Source organism: Cyprinus carpio, chromosome A18, assembly GCF_018340385.1.
Source record: "Cyprinus carpio isolate SPL01 chromosome A18, ASM1834038v1, whole genome shotgun sequence".
Classification (NCBI taxonomy): Eukaryota; Metazoa; Chordata; class Actinopteri; order Cypriniformes; family Cyprinidae; genus Cyprinus; species Cyprinus carpio.
This window is the reverse complement of record NC_056589.1, coordinates 17221439-17239436: the sequence shown is the minus strand read 5'-3', so window position 1 is coordinate 17239436 and position 17998 is coordinate 17221439. Positions and strand designations below refer to the sequence as shown.

Genomic DNA, 17998 nt, shown 5'->3' with positions numbered 1-17998 from the left:
CTGAATCAAAGCTCGGATGTTGACGCTGTGTTTTTGACAAAACAAAAATTGTACTGACATACTTTTAAAAAATATTGTAGGCTTTATCTCAAACAATATTTCAAATGCTAAAAACCTAATCCTATATGCCTAAATAAATAAAATCTTTCATGTAATGAAGCCACAGTTGTGTCATAGTGAAAATCAACCCAGCAACCCTGTGCAAACAAATCATTTTAAGGCGAAACCAATGCAAATATGTGCTTTCCCTATGATGCATTATGCACACACAAATACACACAGACACACATCCTTTCTGATGTAGGGACATTCAGAGGCCAGGAGGCTTTTGATTTCTGTCCAAGTAATTTAGGACTGTTTGGTTTTCCCAGGGCATGGGAGGAATCTTCTCAAAGAACTTTACTCAGTCTGGCATCTGGAACATGAGGCGAAAAAAGGGCATAAGCAATCTCTCAGATTATATAATTCACAACCTGCTTGACGCACACATTCTGGTTTTATGAGAAAATGGATTTCTATTTTAGACTACCTAGGCCGTTTGATGCTTAAATGTATGAGTCAGCCTCCTATAAATAAAAATGCAAATGGACACAGATGATAATAATGATTATGATTATATGATTATGCAACTATAGCTTGTGACGTGAGGTAATTGCCTCAAAACTTGGATCTGGAACACAACAGGTCAGATGAGGTGAACCTGTCTACTGCTCGTCAGCGCTTGAGCGTCTAACCTCATATTATCAAAGTGACAGTGAGGAATGAATGTTGGCATTCAGACTAGAAAGGAAATGTATTCTCTGCAGGGGAATCGGAGTTTATGGACCATCATAGAGCTTGTGAAGGGTCACTGAATGTCCTCCTTTAGGTCACTTTCTATTTCATTTAAACAAGCAGTCACTATGACAGCATCTGTGGACTCTTATGGATTTGTTCTTTTAACTTGTTTCCAAGAGATACACATCTCTAGCAAACATATCGCAGTAAAAGCAAACACACGTGAACATCTGAAGAGCTGGAGGAGGAGGCGTGGCTTTGCAGAGTGATATGCAGGTAGGGTGGTGATTTTGCTTTCAAAGCTAGCTTACCATTGCTAGCCTTTCCGAAATCACCTACCTTTAATGACATAATTACAGACTGCTCACAAACAATATAATGTTAGGTTATTGTAATATAATCTGTACTTAGAATAACAAGATATTAATTCTTCAGTGTCTTTATAGACATAAAAGTGTCAGAAAACTATTTATGGTTGTAGATTGGTGTTTCCTCAACTTCAGGCACTTTTATGACAAAAGGTTGATTTTTATATTAACATTTAATCTTTCTAAATTGTTTTGAATTATTCAAAAGTTTTTTTAAAAGCTAATCAGTATATTAGAATGATTTCTGACACTGAAGACTGAAGTAATGATGCTGAAAATTCAGCTGTGCCATAATAGGAATAAATTACATTTTAAAATTCTAATAATATTTCACAGTGTTCCTGATTTTATTTAATATTTGGCCAAATAGATGCAGCCTTGGTGGTTCAAAAACATAAAAGAATCTTGGCAGAATGGTAGTGTATTGACTATATATACATATATATATATATATATATATATATATATATATATATATATGTGTGTGTGTGTGTGCACAATATACACACAGCTGAACAAATTAAACCAAAATATAACCATATACAGTATGGTTATAGAACCCATGAAGAGTTGAGGACAAAAAAATGCTTTGATAAGACAGATAATCCTTTAATCTATCTGAGCCACAGAATTTAGGGTCCCATCAGCCAAAATGGCAGTGATTGCTTATAGATTATGCTGCTTTTCATTATTGCTGTTAGTGTTAATTACAGTATGGATGCATCATAATGAAATATAGGACACAAAACAAGTAATTACTCTTTTAAAAATATGTCTTTAAATCAGAATAAAGATCTGCATTGTTTTTATTTGCAACATGACCGGATTAGTTAGCAACAAACAACACAAAATCAGAGGGATATTCTACTATGATTTAAAACCAATCTCAGCTATGAGGAAGCATAAGACGCTTGGAGCAAGTGTCTTTTTGGAACGTTTGTGTGGGTTATCAAGGATCATGTGTTAATTAACTTCTTCTCATTAAATTGATAGTGTTTCTGTTCTCCACCCTACTGACCTAAATAATCATCATGGCAAAGCCAAAGAGAGTGAAAGCAGGAGCCAAGAAATTCAAAAGCCAAGTGCAAAACCTACATTACAACATATAACACTTATATGCACTTAGGTATACTGTTCTTTATCTAATATTCATGCAGTTTAAGACTTATTGACTAATGCTTTGGTAGGGTATATACCTCTTGTAAGGTTTAGACCTCACATTAAACTTCAGTATGAAAGATGATGGCTCTTTAATGCATTGCCGCTTCAGTGCTAAGTACCGCAGCCTGAAACCGCAACAAATAGCACAGAGTCTATATCACCGCAGGCAAGCATATAATAGTAACAGTAATTATACTTGAGGAATGGGGTCTTTCAAGGACAGAAGATATGGTTAGGACAACAAGTGCTCTGTGTATCCATAGAAAACGTTTAAAATGAACAAAAAAATCTTTTATTAAATTACAGCCTCATTGTTTCACTGGAGGAGTTTTGAGTGCAAATATAAGCAGGAAACATTTGAACACATTACCATATAATGTGATTATACAGTAAAGATGGATCACTTAAAAAAGAAAACATTATTAAAAACACTATGTAGCATTTATTTTTTATTTTTTGGATTTTACTCTTTAAACTTCTAAATTGTCCAAAGAAGAAACACAAAAAATTGCAAATACTCTGCTTCCAACTGATTTGCCTTCTATTACTGCTCATATTAGTTATATTTATACAGTCGATCTAAGAAAAATGTGTGTTGATCCTGGCTTTTCAGTATTCCAAATCTCCAACGTCTTCATCAAAACAGCTTAGCACACATACTTGGAAAATGATTCAGCGTTCCAGCAACATCACAGCCCAATGTTAACCTTAAGCTGGGTTCGCAGGAATAAGATAAGCCAACCTGCCTTTTGAAGAAAGATAGAAATCTGCACCTGTGCACTTACTTTGACTCACTTCAAAGGATCCCAAAATATCCTGGGGTGGCAAAAACCACAAAAAATACAGGCTTATATGTTCACACACAAACAAATGCTAAAGTGTGAATAAATGAAACAAAAATTGTCAATGATGATGTGGTCACAAGCCATATAATGTGATTTAGTCTAATTCAGTAAGGCCTAAAATAGCTGGAGAGGGCTCACTTTTAAGAGCCCTCAAACTAAATGAAACAAAATGAAATGAAAGAAACTAAATGAAATTAAAAGAAACAAAACAAAACAAAACAAAACAAAACAAAACAACAGTCAAAAGAAAAAAAAACAAAAGAATAAAAGAAAAACAAAATGAAAAATAAAATAAAATAAGCTAGCTGGGGATAAATGAATCATGCAAACCAGTCAAGCCTTAAGGCCTGTTCACACCAAGGAAGATAATTATAAAGATAACGAAATAGTTCTAAAAATTGTTCTCAATATTAAAGAATGGCAGAGTCCACACCACAGTAATAACAATAAAGGCACAGACAAACAACATCGTTGGAATCACTTTCAGAATGATTTTTTCTAGCCGATAACGCTAAAAACATTGACAGCCAATCAGAATCAATCCTGCCATAACGAGCTTGACAATTTAAAGTTGTAGACGAGCATGGACTTGGAATAAACAGACGATATCGTCCGCTGGTGAGGACGCTAATATAGTTATCTTTATAGTAAACGTTCTTTGTGTATGGGCCTTTAGTCTTATCAGATGATGGTCAAGCATTACATTGTGCTAAATCTTCCTTTCGTCTAAATGCAGTACATGGGAACTGATGACAAATTTCTCTGTATCTTCTGCATCATTGCACTTTCTTCGTAGCAGTTGGCTGTATAATAACAGCTTGTGGCAGACTCACACAAACAAAAATATGATCAAATTATAAAACCAGGGCTGGCATGTTTGCAAACAGACCTTCCTGACTGTTTATATTGCACCACAAGGGCAAAGAGTGAGATGAAGACCAAAAGATGGAATGAAAGATATACAGAATGGACAGAAGGCCAACAGCTATGTCTTGGCCACTGGCATAGCTAGCATATTTTGGCTGCTGTGTCAGATGTTTCCCTTGGGCTAAGAGCCAGAAACACAAAAAGCCCTGAGAGAAGATATGTAGGCAGCAGCCTTGAAGAAGCAGCAGGCCTGAAGTCTCAATGGTCCTTTTGGTGAAGAGCTCCAGCTGCACTGCTGGATGGGGCCGCAGTATTGACTACAGCTGGTCCACCCTTCTTCAGCAGGTGCCTTGGCCTAATTATCAGTATGACGGTGCCAACAGCAGGTCTCCAGATACTTCCAAGCTGTATCCAGAAAGGAACCAGAACACTGAATAAAGAAGCCCCTTAGAGCAAAGCATGCCTGCTATTCGTAATTAGGCGCTAATTGTACTGCATCCAGAAGGGAAGCGGTAAATAGACCAGATCTGCTATGTGTGAACTTTAGTATTGGTAGAAAGTTTCAGTACTAACCTTTCAAACAAACATGACTGTGATGAACTGAGCTAAAGATGAATTGCAGATATATTATGCCATGTCCTGACTAATGTGGTCTGATAGATAAAAGATGAGCGTGGCACATAAAATGGCCATATATAAATATAATACCTTAATGATAACAACTGATTTACAAGAGTATGCTGAAAACTATCAAAAATTATTTTAGAACTAAACAGATAACCAATAAATGACCTATATTAAAATTCTATACTATTTTGTCTGAATCAACTAAAACTACAAAGACTAAAAGTAGTTGTTTTGTTACAGCTGAATTTAGGCATCACAACATTATGTTGATTTTATTCAATCACTGTAAATACTTCTCTATTGACTTACGCTGTGGATAAATAGTGATTGTGGGAGGAAACCTGAGCTGTGCATTAGCCCAGAGGTGTATTTAATGTGCAATCCCATTCTACATATTTAGTACCAATACTTCTTTTTTTACTCATCTAGCCATGTTCAGAGAAAAATGGAGGATGTTTCCTAGCAATCAATAATACGAGTGAACACTAAAAATAAAGATTTTAGCCAACCCTTATTGATCCACAACCATTTAATTAGACAACCTTATCCCTCACCTCAAATCACCATTGATGCAAAGTGCTGAACACGCAGGAAGGAGTTTAGAGAGCTACTACTTACAAACCACTCAATCAATGAGTCCAAGTATTTACACTAATGCCAGGGGCAGCATGAATCTGTAAGAACTGGCAATTCTAATCAAATCATCCCTCATCTGAAGTGCCAACATTCCTGGATCGGTGAAAGACAGTGAGAAATGTCGTGCGTTATAGGATGGACTAACATCTCAATCCGATAGTTTCAAAGCCAGACTGCACAATCAGACAAGCCACTGATGTTTTGTATTTTATAATGCCACCCCCACCCACCAAAAAAAAAAAAAATCCACTTTGTAATCAGCAGAGACTTGTGACCCACATTTCATCAGTGACGGGTTATTAAGGTCATGGGGATTGGTGAATAAGTGGAAGATGATGCAGCTTGAGGACAACCAACAGTTGTAGATGAGTTTACCCATTCTACAGTTCTGGCTTGTGTCTGCATGTAACAACACTTGACATATGGCTAGTGGAGTAGGATGGAAGCAAGGAATCAATGTGCAAAGCCTTGCAAGAAAATAATTCCTAAACATAAAAATGGTCTTTCAAATCAAATGCTGTATCCTGTTCCTCCCTACACGGCTGAATGACAATCTGTGGTCACAGATTATTTGGAAGGGAAAGTAGCTCTTTTCTATTACCTAGGATTTGTTTAGTCTCATTGGTGAGCAGGATTGACCAGTGATAGGATTAAATAAGGCGAGTGACACCAGATGACTCCAATGATGTTACTCAACCTCATTTTAATGCAGTCTTAATGCTAATCTTGAAGTCTGCCTTTGTTCCATTTAACTGAATCACAGTTTCATCCAAGTTCAAAGGGAGTGCCTTATATCGAGCTTCACTAAAGTTAAACATGCTTTCCTCAACATAATCATTTTAGCGCTGTTTTAGCGCTACTAGCATATCCATTCTTTACCTGGTAGTCTCTTTCTGCTTTCTGATATATATATATATATATATATATATATATATATATATATATATATATATATATATGAACGGCGCCTTGTGGTGCCATCCCAAAGAAGTTCAAAATCACTCTCATGGACCTTTTCCTGGACTGTGCCCAGCTGGTGGAATGACCTTTCAAAGTCAATTTTTAGTAAAGCCGAGTCTTTACTCATTTTCAAAAAACATCTAAAGACTCATCTTTTTCGCCAGCACTTAACCAACTAATACTAGCACTTACATTTTCTTGTCTATCCTATTCTTGGGAGAGAAAAAAAACATAACTACGGGTTCTGTGCTAGACTAAATGAGACTTGTCATGGCACTTGTATACTATTGTTGTTCTCTGTAAAATGTAAATGTAAATGTATTAACTAAGTTAACTCCAAAAAATAGGTGCATGACACCCCTGACTATGTGCTACTGCCAATTATTCTGAAAAAGTATGCGCTAAAGCACTTGAGACTAACTTAAAGAGAGGGTTGGCTACATTTATTTTGCAAAATGCAGGAGTTGACAGAAGACTGAAAAGAATAGGTTTGTCTTGGAGAGAGGACTGCTGGAGTCTGTTCTCTCACCCCGGCAGAGCAAGAGATAACAACGTACATTGCTATCAAATTAAACAAACAGGAGTTAGTAAGGCGCAGTCTTGGCACGCTTATCGGTGAGATGGAAACCCCCATTTAAAATCTAATCCTTCAAGATGACATTACATGTACAGCGTTTCAGTAGCTTGAGCATGCGTGGCTGATGGCAGGGGTGAAGTCAAAACACTGCAGCAGCCATGCTGACGTGGCACTTAAGGATGTATCTGAGATCTCTAAACATCATCACTCATATAAACATCAACATAGCAGAATAAAGTTCAATGTTCAAAAGATTGTATTTTATTGCATTTTTCAGTATTGTTAATTATCATCATAAAACGCATAATTTACAGTCAGGATACCAGTTTTCACAAAAACAAGGTTTAATAAAATGATAAACTTTACATTTCAGCATTTAAACCATTGTTAAGAAAATTTATTAATTATTATATTAATTTAAACAATTATTATCAATAAATTGTTATATCAATTAAATAACATAAATATGGGCAATATCGATAATACTCTGGGATTTTATCGATAATGATAATTAGACAACATTTTGCGGAGTATGTTATTGTGCTGATATCTTAAGGACTACCGTGGACAGCTGACTCCTGATTTTTTTTATATTCTTCATATTCCGTGTGTTCAGTTCACAGCAATAGTTTTATGGCCATTTATACCTTTAAGTCATTTTTTTTCTAAAAGTGTGCACCATCTTTTGAGTCAAATTCTTGCATTTGGGTTGTTACCAAGCAAATTAAATCAGTATGAACAAAATGTATCTTTGCAATGCAGAGGAAACACAGAAGCTGCATTAGAATGGTCATTTAGATGCATTTACACACTGTTTAATGCAGCTCTGAGATACATTAAATACTTTAACCTGCAATTACAAATGCATAAATAATGTTTTGATATTTTAAACATAAAACAAACATTGAAAACTGATGTTTGAAATTATTTAAAAAATGAAAAGGTACCTTAAATGTGAACACGCAGGCTACCTAGGAGCTTGCTGCATGAATCCGTGAGTACAGTTTACAAATCCGAAGGAACGGATTGCGAAAGCGTGCGCATGGATTATGAATTTGTGGGCATGGATTCAAAAACCAAAGGTACGGTTTACAAAATCGGAGTGCACGGATTGGAAATTCGTGGGTACGATTTATTAATCCGTGGGCACGATTTGTTAAACCGAGGGAACAGTTTAAAAAATCGTGAGTACGGTTTATAAACTGAGGGGATGGATTGCAAAACCATTGCCACGGGTTGTTTTTTTTTCTCCTACAGGTGACCTCCCCGGCTCCGTAGTGATGCAAAACAGCGCTGTGGCTGTGTTTGAAATTATTATCGTTGGAGAAATAGAGCAAAAACAGGAAATATGGTGTCTAAAACGTAAGTCTCTTAATATTAACTATGTGTTTATTGAACTGTTGTATAAAATCAATATCACATTTGTAATCATGCTTAGTTTTGGAGAAAAAAAAATTGCACTCTTCGTGGGATATTAACTATATAAATATAAATATATACATTTTCTGCCCCATATCTTAAATTATGTGATAATTCTAAATGCATTGTAATAGACTGATTAATGCAGTGAAAGAACGCACTCTAAATGTGCACGCGCACTAGTCTAACCTACTAGACTTCATCATCTAATGTATGTGTGCACTCTGTAGGTGTGTTTTGTGTTTGCTTTTCGTGATATACTCATAATATCTAATCGCACATCAATTAAACAACAATTAGAGTTGTTTAGAGTTTTATAATGCATTGTCTTCTTATCGATCCACCAGTTAACATTTAAAGCTCTGCGTGTCTGCAGGGTAAAAACATCGATTTTCGCATTGGTCTGAACTCTGAACAAAACAACAGTTCTTCTCTGTCAGCAGTATTCTCTGCCAGCAGGTGGACCGTTTGGTAGAAATATAACTGTTTCCCCGTTAACGGCAGAACACAAAGCAGCGCAGCACCTGACTTTGAACGTGCAGCGCTCATGTTTATTCAATGAAATCATAACATTAGCCTTTTTAAGTTTAATCGTCACATTCAGCCATACCGCAATTCTGATCTTTCAGTCTCCAAATTTAAGACCTCTTGAAATCATAATTAAGACTTTCTTGTACAATTTAGGAGTTTAAGGCCTTAAATTTGATACAACTAAATTTAAAACTTTTTAAGACCCCACGGAAACCCTGTTTTAAAGCCCTCTGGACATTAGTATCATCATGACAGAGATTTAAAATGAAAGGAATAGCTCACCTAAAAATGAGAACATACTGAAAATATACTAACCCTCAGGCCATTCAAGATGTAGGCTAGATGAGTTTATTTGCTCATTTGAACAGATTTGAAGATTTGAAATATAGCATTACATTGCCTGCTCAGCAATGGATCCTCTGCAGTGAATGGGTGCCGTCAGAATGAGAGTCCAATCATCCTTTACGATTAAAGGTGCACTTATTAATTACATTTTTAATTAATTACTAATTTTAATGAGGAAAAATTACTGATTACTGATTACTATTTAAATATGATGCACACATTAAATGTTTAACAGCAGGCACAAAACTTTAACATAAATTAGAAATGCCTCAACAAATTGCATTATGCTAATAAATGTTCATATTGTGAATATAATGCCAGTGTTTTTGTATATTATAGAAATTTGCCAGTGCCCTATATCTAAACCTACAACAGAATAAAGCGGGAACTCTGTCTCCACTGCCTCCATCAGTCACTTATCTGTCATACTGTATCTTCTATGGCCTGGATAGTGTGACGAAGCGCAGAGCAGGTCTGGGTTAAGTCTTCCTAAAACTACCTAACCAGAAGCAAAAACAAACAGCCTTCACATCTGTCACTGTGTTAGCTACAGACTCTACTTGACTGCATAAAACTGCATGTTTCAGTTTTTTGTTGTTGACGTTTTACTTTCTGCAAAATGTTTTGTGTTCACAAACACCAGAATCCATAGTTCTTTGTTGCAGATTTGTCTGGAAATTTCTGTGTATGTATTGATTTTTATCAGTTACTAGAAACCAGATATTCAAACACAAGCAGGCTAATGTGTTTGAATAAGCTCTGTCTACAGCTGCTGTCCCCTCACTGTCTTTGGGCTACATGAATCCAATCATTTGCGTCAACATACAGGAATCATGTTACTGACACTGTGAAAGCTTGTAAAGCATGGAGAGCCAGTTCGGTGGGGTTCAAGCATTCCTGACTGCCATGGCAAAACCCTGATCCCTGCATGTACATGCAGTCAAGCCCCTGTGGGAAGACCCAAAATTAGCAATGGACTGCAAATGGTTACAAGAGCTTTGGGAACAGCACCCATTTTGAGTCCTGACCCCTGTCTGAATTTGTTTGCTTTAGTCAAAAAATGTTGAGGCACTAAAAACAAGATCATCATACTGTACACCTGCACTTCTGCTTTAAGAGTGAAGTGTCAAACACATTATGTCACAACCGATGTTAAGTCACATTGTGTAATATAAAGTCACATTATCAGATGTAAAGTGACAATTTTGAGAAATAAAGTTGCAACTAACATAGTCACTTTTTGTAAGATATTAAATGAAAACTATAAAAATAGTTGTAATGGTGAGATATAAAGCCAAAATTGTAAGAAATAAGAGTTTCAATTGCAAGATATTAAGTCAGAATGCGAGATACAAAACTGTCACAATTGTCAGATATTAAGTTTTATTTAGCATTGTGAGATATAAAATCACAATTACAAGAAATAAAGTTGCTATTGAGATACAGTATTAAGTGACATTTTGAGATATGTTGCAATTGTGAGATATAGTCATATAAATATAAAGTCCTTATTATGAGAAATAAAGTTGCAACTGAGAGATATATAGACACTGTGAGATATAAAGTCATAACTATGAAAAATAATTGTAAATGTGAGATCTAAATTAAAAAATTCAAGAAATAAACTTGCAAATGCGAGATATAAAGTCATAATTACGGAAAAAAAAGAAGTGCATTTGCGTATGTAAAAGTCTGGTTGAGTCAGTGTGTTGCAGAAATGTTGTTACAGGTGACCTCTTACCTATTTGTTTCTACTAAAGGTGGCTTCTAACACACTGCATATAGGTCATCTCTTCATGTATTCTACAGCTTAAATGAGAAGCGGGACTAACAGTGACCTAATAGCTTAAATCTGTGTGTTTGCTGATGAAAAGCACTTGGCATGGCAGTTAGATTTGTGAGAGGCTTATTGTAAAGAAACAGGAAAAGCCAAGCTCTCCCTGTGGGAGTTGTTTTTCATAGGGCTGTGCGGTCTGCATGTGCTGCCGGGCCAGTTCAGACCTAGCTCACGGCCGGCTGGTTGGCATTCCTGCCTCATTCTGAAATAACGTCTCCACTCCTACAAAGATCGTCCAGAAGCCTGCTCTAAAAGCACTCATGTCTGTTTTGTACAACACACACATGTAAAACACCCTGCTTGTGCATTCTGTATCATTTTTTAGGAATGTTTATATTTATTCCAAAACAATAACTATATAACTATAACAAATTTCATATTTAATGTATCTTTTATTTGTTAACTGATCTATTTATTAGACAACTTATTTTCAGATCAAAGCAATCACGAAGCTGATTGCTTACTAAAAAACCCTCACAGATCATGTTCTCAAGTCATTTCAAAGTTTAATGTGACATGATATAAAGTGGTGATATCTAAGTGAGTTGTTATATACTTTTAGTTAGTTCCCCTATTAATTCCTTTATTAATTAATTCAGATGGATTTGCAGAATGCGGAACTACATGAAAACGAGAGGCAGGTTTTATGTCAATCATAGCGCAATGCAGGCACTGCCTTCTTTCATGTGACTTAATACAATAATACACTTTCCATATTTTGGAATATTTGTGTTGTTTTATTTTTATTTAGCGAATTATTTTCTCAACCAATTTGCCTCCTTTGCCTCTTCAGAGGAAACACCCCGATATAGGTTTTCTTACATTTAAATATACACTTTATGGACACAAATTGCCCCAATTCCCCAAAAAACCTGAATGCCATGCATGCATCTTGTTGCATTTTCATAATAGGTTGTTTATTGAAGCAATTTGCATCATTATTTAGTAAGTCAGTCGTCTGTTGCTATGGCCAACAGGCGGTAATAGTCTCCGACATTAGCATATTTCTCAAACTGTTTTCCTGAGGATAAAAGCTCTATTTAGTGTTCTTTTCAGATTTCAGCAGAACTAAAGTAGCCCAGCACTTATTTTAACAAAGTACTGGATGGGTAATAATAGAGACACTGAAAGCTAAGGTGTGCAACATCTTTCATGAAGATTCTTTCTTTGAGAGCATCTTGCATTAAAGCACTAAATGAACGTTTTTTTTAATAAGATCCCTCCGTGCGCTCCACTAACGAAGGCTTTTCACCATGAGTGCGGAGAGTGCATGGGCATACAGAAACACATGAGTGCAATGTGATGTTCAGACCGCAGGAGTGCAGATAAGAGCGAGAGTGTGGGTTCAGGCTGACCTGGAAGCCACATTCAATGATGCTGACAGCCAACAAAAGAGACAATGATGCGGTCTGTTCGAGCTTATTAAAGGTAAAGGGTAAAGGAGGCTATTAAAATATATATATGGTCTATGGGTTTCCATATAAGGTTTGCCTGTTAGTCACTTGTCAGTTCAGAATGGAGTTAATAGAGCTAAAGAAATATTCATACTTTTGACTGATCTTTATATACTGATATATATATATATAATATATATATATATATATATGAATATATTATATATGACAATATATAAATATAATAAAAATATATAAATGTTTTTAATCTAATTGACTTTATAAATATATAATATTTGATTAGATTATATAAACTACCAACCTTTTTTTAAAGAAAATGATTACTTTTATTCAGCAAGGACGCATTAAACTGATCAAAAGTTACAGTAGATATAAAGACATTTATAATGTTACAAAATTTCTAACATAATTTTTTAACATTTCCACAAAAATATTAAGCAGCATGAACTTTTAACATTTAACATTGATGATAATGAGAAAGTTTCTTAAAGAAAAGAAAAAAAAATTCTGCTGAAAATCCAGCTTTGCAATCACAGAAATAAACAGTTTTAAAATATATTAAAATTATCAAATTCTTATTGATCCTAAACTATTTTTATAAATTATGTATAAACCTGATATTATTTTTATTACCTAAGTTTATCAGATATGCTATTAAAACAACCATAGACAAGGAAACTATTCTATTAATTAAAGTTTGGAAACTTAACCAGAAGCATGAATTAAAATCAATTTCAGTTTTCACAATGCTGACTAGTTTTATATTGCTAGCAAATCAGTGCAAATATATGGCAAATATTCAACAGGTCTAGTCCAGAGCTCTTCCAAACACTAAATGCTGACACAAAATAGCTTCACCAATAGTATGAACGATGGGAGTAGACCACCATTTGGCATAAACCACAAGCATCAAAATGAAAGGTCAAACTGCTTTAATTTGCTTTCTCTTTGTACCAGCTAACAGTGTGTATTTATATGAAACACATAATGTTTAACTCATTTAAAGCAAGCATTTAGCCTACATTTGTACATTGAAAAATGCATTCAATAGTTTCTATGAGAGGAAAAAACAATTACACAAGCTTTGTTGCTGTGTTGCAAATTGAGAATATATTAGCGGTACGTAAAAAAAAAATCAATCTTGGTGATGTCTGAACAATCTGGCCCATTCATGCAGCACATGCCATGCCTGTAGCACGGGGATTTAGACGATCAGCTGAGTGCAGCTTTCACTACAATACAACATTGTTCTCAAACGAAACGAAACTCTGCTTGTTTGCCTTCAAACTCCGTTGTGCAACTTATCAGAGAAACACAGCTCCAAATCTCCCTCTGAGCTTGCAAACTCAAATCAGTGTGTGTCCATTTCCTACTGCTCACTGGTTTGTTGCTGTTGCATACGTAAAAGAACTTTGAACATGAGCTGAGGCAAGAAAGAGAGCAGAACAGGAAAAGGAAGACATCTTGCACAATTTGAGAATAAACCTGACAGAAAATTACACTCAATACTCTCTTTAACAGACAAAGAAAAAAACATGTGTAGTTTTGTGTTGTGTGTTGTTGTTGTGGTGGACTTTTGTGTAAATTTTAAATGTGTATTTTACACAAATTATATGAAAATATATCAAAGCAAGTTGAATCTACTTTTAAAGCAAGACAGAACAAGCACATAGAAGTTTGAATTCTGACAAATATACTGTTCATAATGGAAAAAGATTGGAAATGGAATTGATGCTGATATTTTGTATCTAATTCAATCACATATATTCTCTCGGAACCTGTAAAGCATCACAGCATCAAACAGGGACTGAAGGCACTTCCTTTTCAACACTTATCTTCTTTTCTTCAATACTGAGAAGCATGCATGTGAAACAAACCATGGCCCACGTTCTTTCAGACTTTGAAATCTGTGTGCTTTGATAACACTTGTTGCCCGTATCTGAATGAGATATGTTTCTTGTTATCTGTGAACATGAAATTTGTCTTGTTCTTGTTACCCTGACAACAGCAAAATCAACCAAGTAAGCTATAGTCACATCTTTTTGTACTGAAGACAAATATTAAATAATAAAGACAATGTATTAAATATTAAAGTCATGTTCTGTGTTCATATCTAAGATTGCCTTTCAGAATAATTCTCTGGAAATGCAAGTCCTGACCTGGAATGGGTGTGAATATAATGTTTAAATACTACAATATGAATGTATTCATTTATTTAATAAAAAATAAATTAAAACAGTAATATTATTAATTATATTTTTTAAATAAAAAATGCCCGTTTTCTGTTTTAATATATTTTAAAAAGTAATTTATTCATTTGATCGCAAAGCTGAATTTTTATTAATTCAGTGCCACATCCTTCAAAAATCTTTGAAATATGCAGATTCTTATTTTTGTTTACGTTGACATAAGTTGTGCTACTTAATATTTTGGTGGAAACCGCAAATGGAAACATTTTGTCAGGATTCAATGATGAATAAAAAAGCATTTATTTGAAACTGGTTTTATAACAATGTAAAAGTCACTGTCACTTTTGATGAATTTAATAAATAAAAATATTAATTTCTTACAAAAAAAAAAAAAATCTTACTGACTCCAAAAGGTAGTGTATATGAGATTAATAAAAATGTGCATTTATTTTTTCACATATGTACATATATGCTGCAAACCTCCAAAACTTGCTATCTACTGTTTCCACAGAAGCATTATTGTGTTTTAATCTCTTTTTCCATGCCTTTCTTCCCTACACATATAAAATACAACTAATTATGTTTAAAAGCCTCCCAGCACTGCTCACCTGCTGATTATATTGTGAAAGCTGTTGTCTCAAACAATATAAAATATAACACGTTTGCACACACGCATATGCTTTTACTTATTGACCCAATGGTTTTGTGCACACGCTGCTTTCTGGCACATAACAGCTCAACCTTCTTATTTGCTTTTCCACTTTAACAGATCAGTGGTTTTTGGCTTGCCACTGGAAGGAAGGCCTGAAATCACAATAAATCGCCCTGATAATCATCTACTTTTTACTTACTAAGCCATAGGAGAGATACATGCTTTTCACTTTTGCAATTCACTTATGCAAAACAACTGATGCTTGTGGCTATGTAAAATAAATGGATTAGTAAGCATGTAGCGAATATAAATTACGCTTACTTACCTATATAGAGAGAGGAGTCCTTCTTCCGCACATGATCGTCTATGTAGGACACACCCAGGGGCTGAACAGGTGTGGCACCAATACCCAGCAGCATCTGGGCTCCAATCAGAAGTAGGTACATCATGTTGGTGTTGGCTCTACTCCCACATGGTTCATCAGTATTAGAGGTGTTGGAGCACACGTCTCGCCCCAGATCCTTGTTCCACGAGTCTGTGATCTTGTACTGACTGGCGAGGAATTCTGGTAATGCGGACAGCAGTGCTCCCAAAGCCATGACAATTCCTCCACAGCCAATTAACCGAGGGCGGTGGGCTTTAGCACCAAAATAACTAACGAAGAGAATGAGGGCCAGGTTGCCGATCTCAAAGCTGCTGGCGATGACACCCACATCAGCGCTCTGAAGATTGAAGCGCCGCTCCAGTGTGGTCAGCACGCTCACCTAAGAGATTAACAAAGCAGAAGAATTACTGTAATGTTAATTTAAAATAGATGTAGGTACAATATCATCATTTCATATATTCTGGTATCTGAACCGGACGACTGTTCTATTCAGCACAGGTTGGTGTTCAGGCAGAGTGATGTAATTGATGTAAAAATTTTGTAATTTTGTGAAATATTATTACAATTTAAAATAACAGTTTATATTTTAATATGTTTTAAAAAATCATTTATTCCTGTGGTGGCAAAGCTTTGTTAAGTTCACATAATCTTTCAGAAATCATTCTAATATGCTGAGTTGGAGCTCCTGAAACATTTATTATTTTTTATTATTGTTGAAAACAGTTGTGCTGCTTAATATTTTTGTGTAATGTAGGCCTAAATGTCTTTACTCTCACTTTTGATAAATTTAATGTATTCTTTTTTAAATAAAAGAATAAATTAATTTCTTTAAAAAAAAATTTAAAAAAAAAAAAAAAAAAATGTTAATGCCCCCCCTCCAAATTTTGACTGATATTATACATACATAGCTCTATTTTTATCAGTCTCCTAAGGCTGTTTGCTTTATTTGATATCAACACTAAACAGGCACAGGCTGCCATTATACAGAAGTCAAATTCGACTCTAAACAATAAAATACCAAGTCTAATATAACCTGAGAGTCATCTTGGAGAGGTAGCGTGTGTCAATAAAGATCCGCAGAAAAGTTCAAAGAGAGGAACTGTCTTCTCTTTTGCTACTTTTTACCCAAGATGACAAAATAAGATACAGTAATGGATCAAGGAAATGGGCATGTCAGATTAAAGTAATCAAAACCCCAATCAAACCAAAAACATCTATTCTAAACCCATGTCAAAGAAGAGAACTAATGACCCAGAAAAATAATCGTTTTGATAAATCCTTTCAATCTGTGAAAACATCAGCATGCTAATTGTCACACATTCATTATCAAGGCTTATGACAAAAATAGCTGGTGAAAGTGAAAAAATGTCACCAGGCAGCCTTGATGAGCAATCACAGGACTTTAATGAAGCAGCTTTGAGCTGGAGCGACACAAATATGGCATGGCTGTGAAAAGAGCGTGTTATTGAGGACACGCTCTTTACTATAATTCTATTTCTCTAGAGCAGGCCTCTCTCAGATGCTGCGTAGTGATCTTTGCAAATCTCTCCATGCTACATTACAGATTCCTACAGACTGCATCATTTTGATTTGATAAACAAGATAACATGCATGGATTCTCTCAGTTAGCTACATACACAGTTCTCTGGAATACTTGATTCTGATTCGTCAATCGTGGCATTAAGCAAAAATGTGATTACATGGACCAATGGATGGATTACATGACTGCCAATTCACTATTTTCCATGGAAACATAACAGTGCTTTTTCTTTTCATATAAACGGATGTTAGAATAGATGTAACCATTTTGAGGGTGTGTGTAAGGACACATTTACAGTTAAAATGAATATCACATGTCCATACATGATACAACATCAACTGTACATGCACTTGATGACAGTTTTTACCAGTCTATCCAGGGTTATTTATAGGCCTCTTTGTGAATCATGTGTCAGCTGACCTTCTGAATAGCACTCCTAAATGGATGGATTGATATAATTGTGCAGTTTGAAATACACAATTTCTTTTACCAAATCATCTGTATAACACTGTAAATACTGTGCAGAGTTGTGCACAGTTTAAATGCATGTTGTGAATAATGAGTTTATTGGGAGCTTTAAAGGGATACTCCACCCAAAGAGATACTCCACTGTCCCATAGACTGCCAAGGAAATAACAGTGTCAAGGTCTATAAAAGGTATGAAAGTCGTCGTCAGAATACTCCATCTGCCATCAGATGTGCAATCTGGGTTATATGAAGCGATAATCCTCTGTGTCTTTCCATATCACCGTATGCGCCACAAGGATGCGCTCTTTATACTTGTATTTAGCTTTGATTTGAAAGAAAACAGTGCATCCTTGTGGCACGGATGATACTGAAGAGCATACACAGCATACAGTGATATGG

At 35.3% G+C, this 17998-nt stretch overlaps 1 protein-coding gene across 1 annotated transcript in view; it reads right to left on the bottom strand.

The window, feature by feature from the left end:
- The window catches only part of LOC109110516 (solute carrier organic anion transporter family member 3A1-like), a 47511-nt gene that overhangs the window by 17604 nt on the left and 11909 nt on the right, over nucleotides 1–17998 (bottom strand). The window contains exon 2 of the mRNA XM_042775183.1: nucleotides 15532–15970. Coding sequence (XP_042631117.1) covers nucleotides 15532–15970 — 439 coding nt within the window. The remainder of the gene's footprint in view (nucleotides 1–15531; nucleotides 15971–17998) is intronic.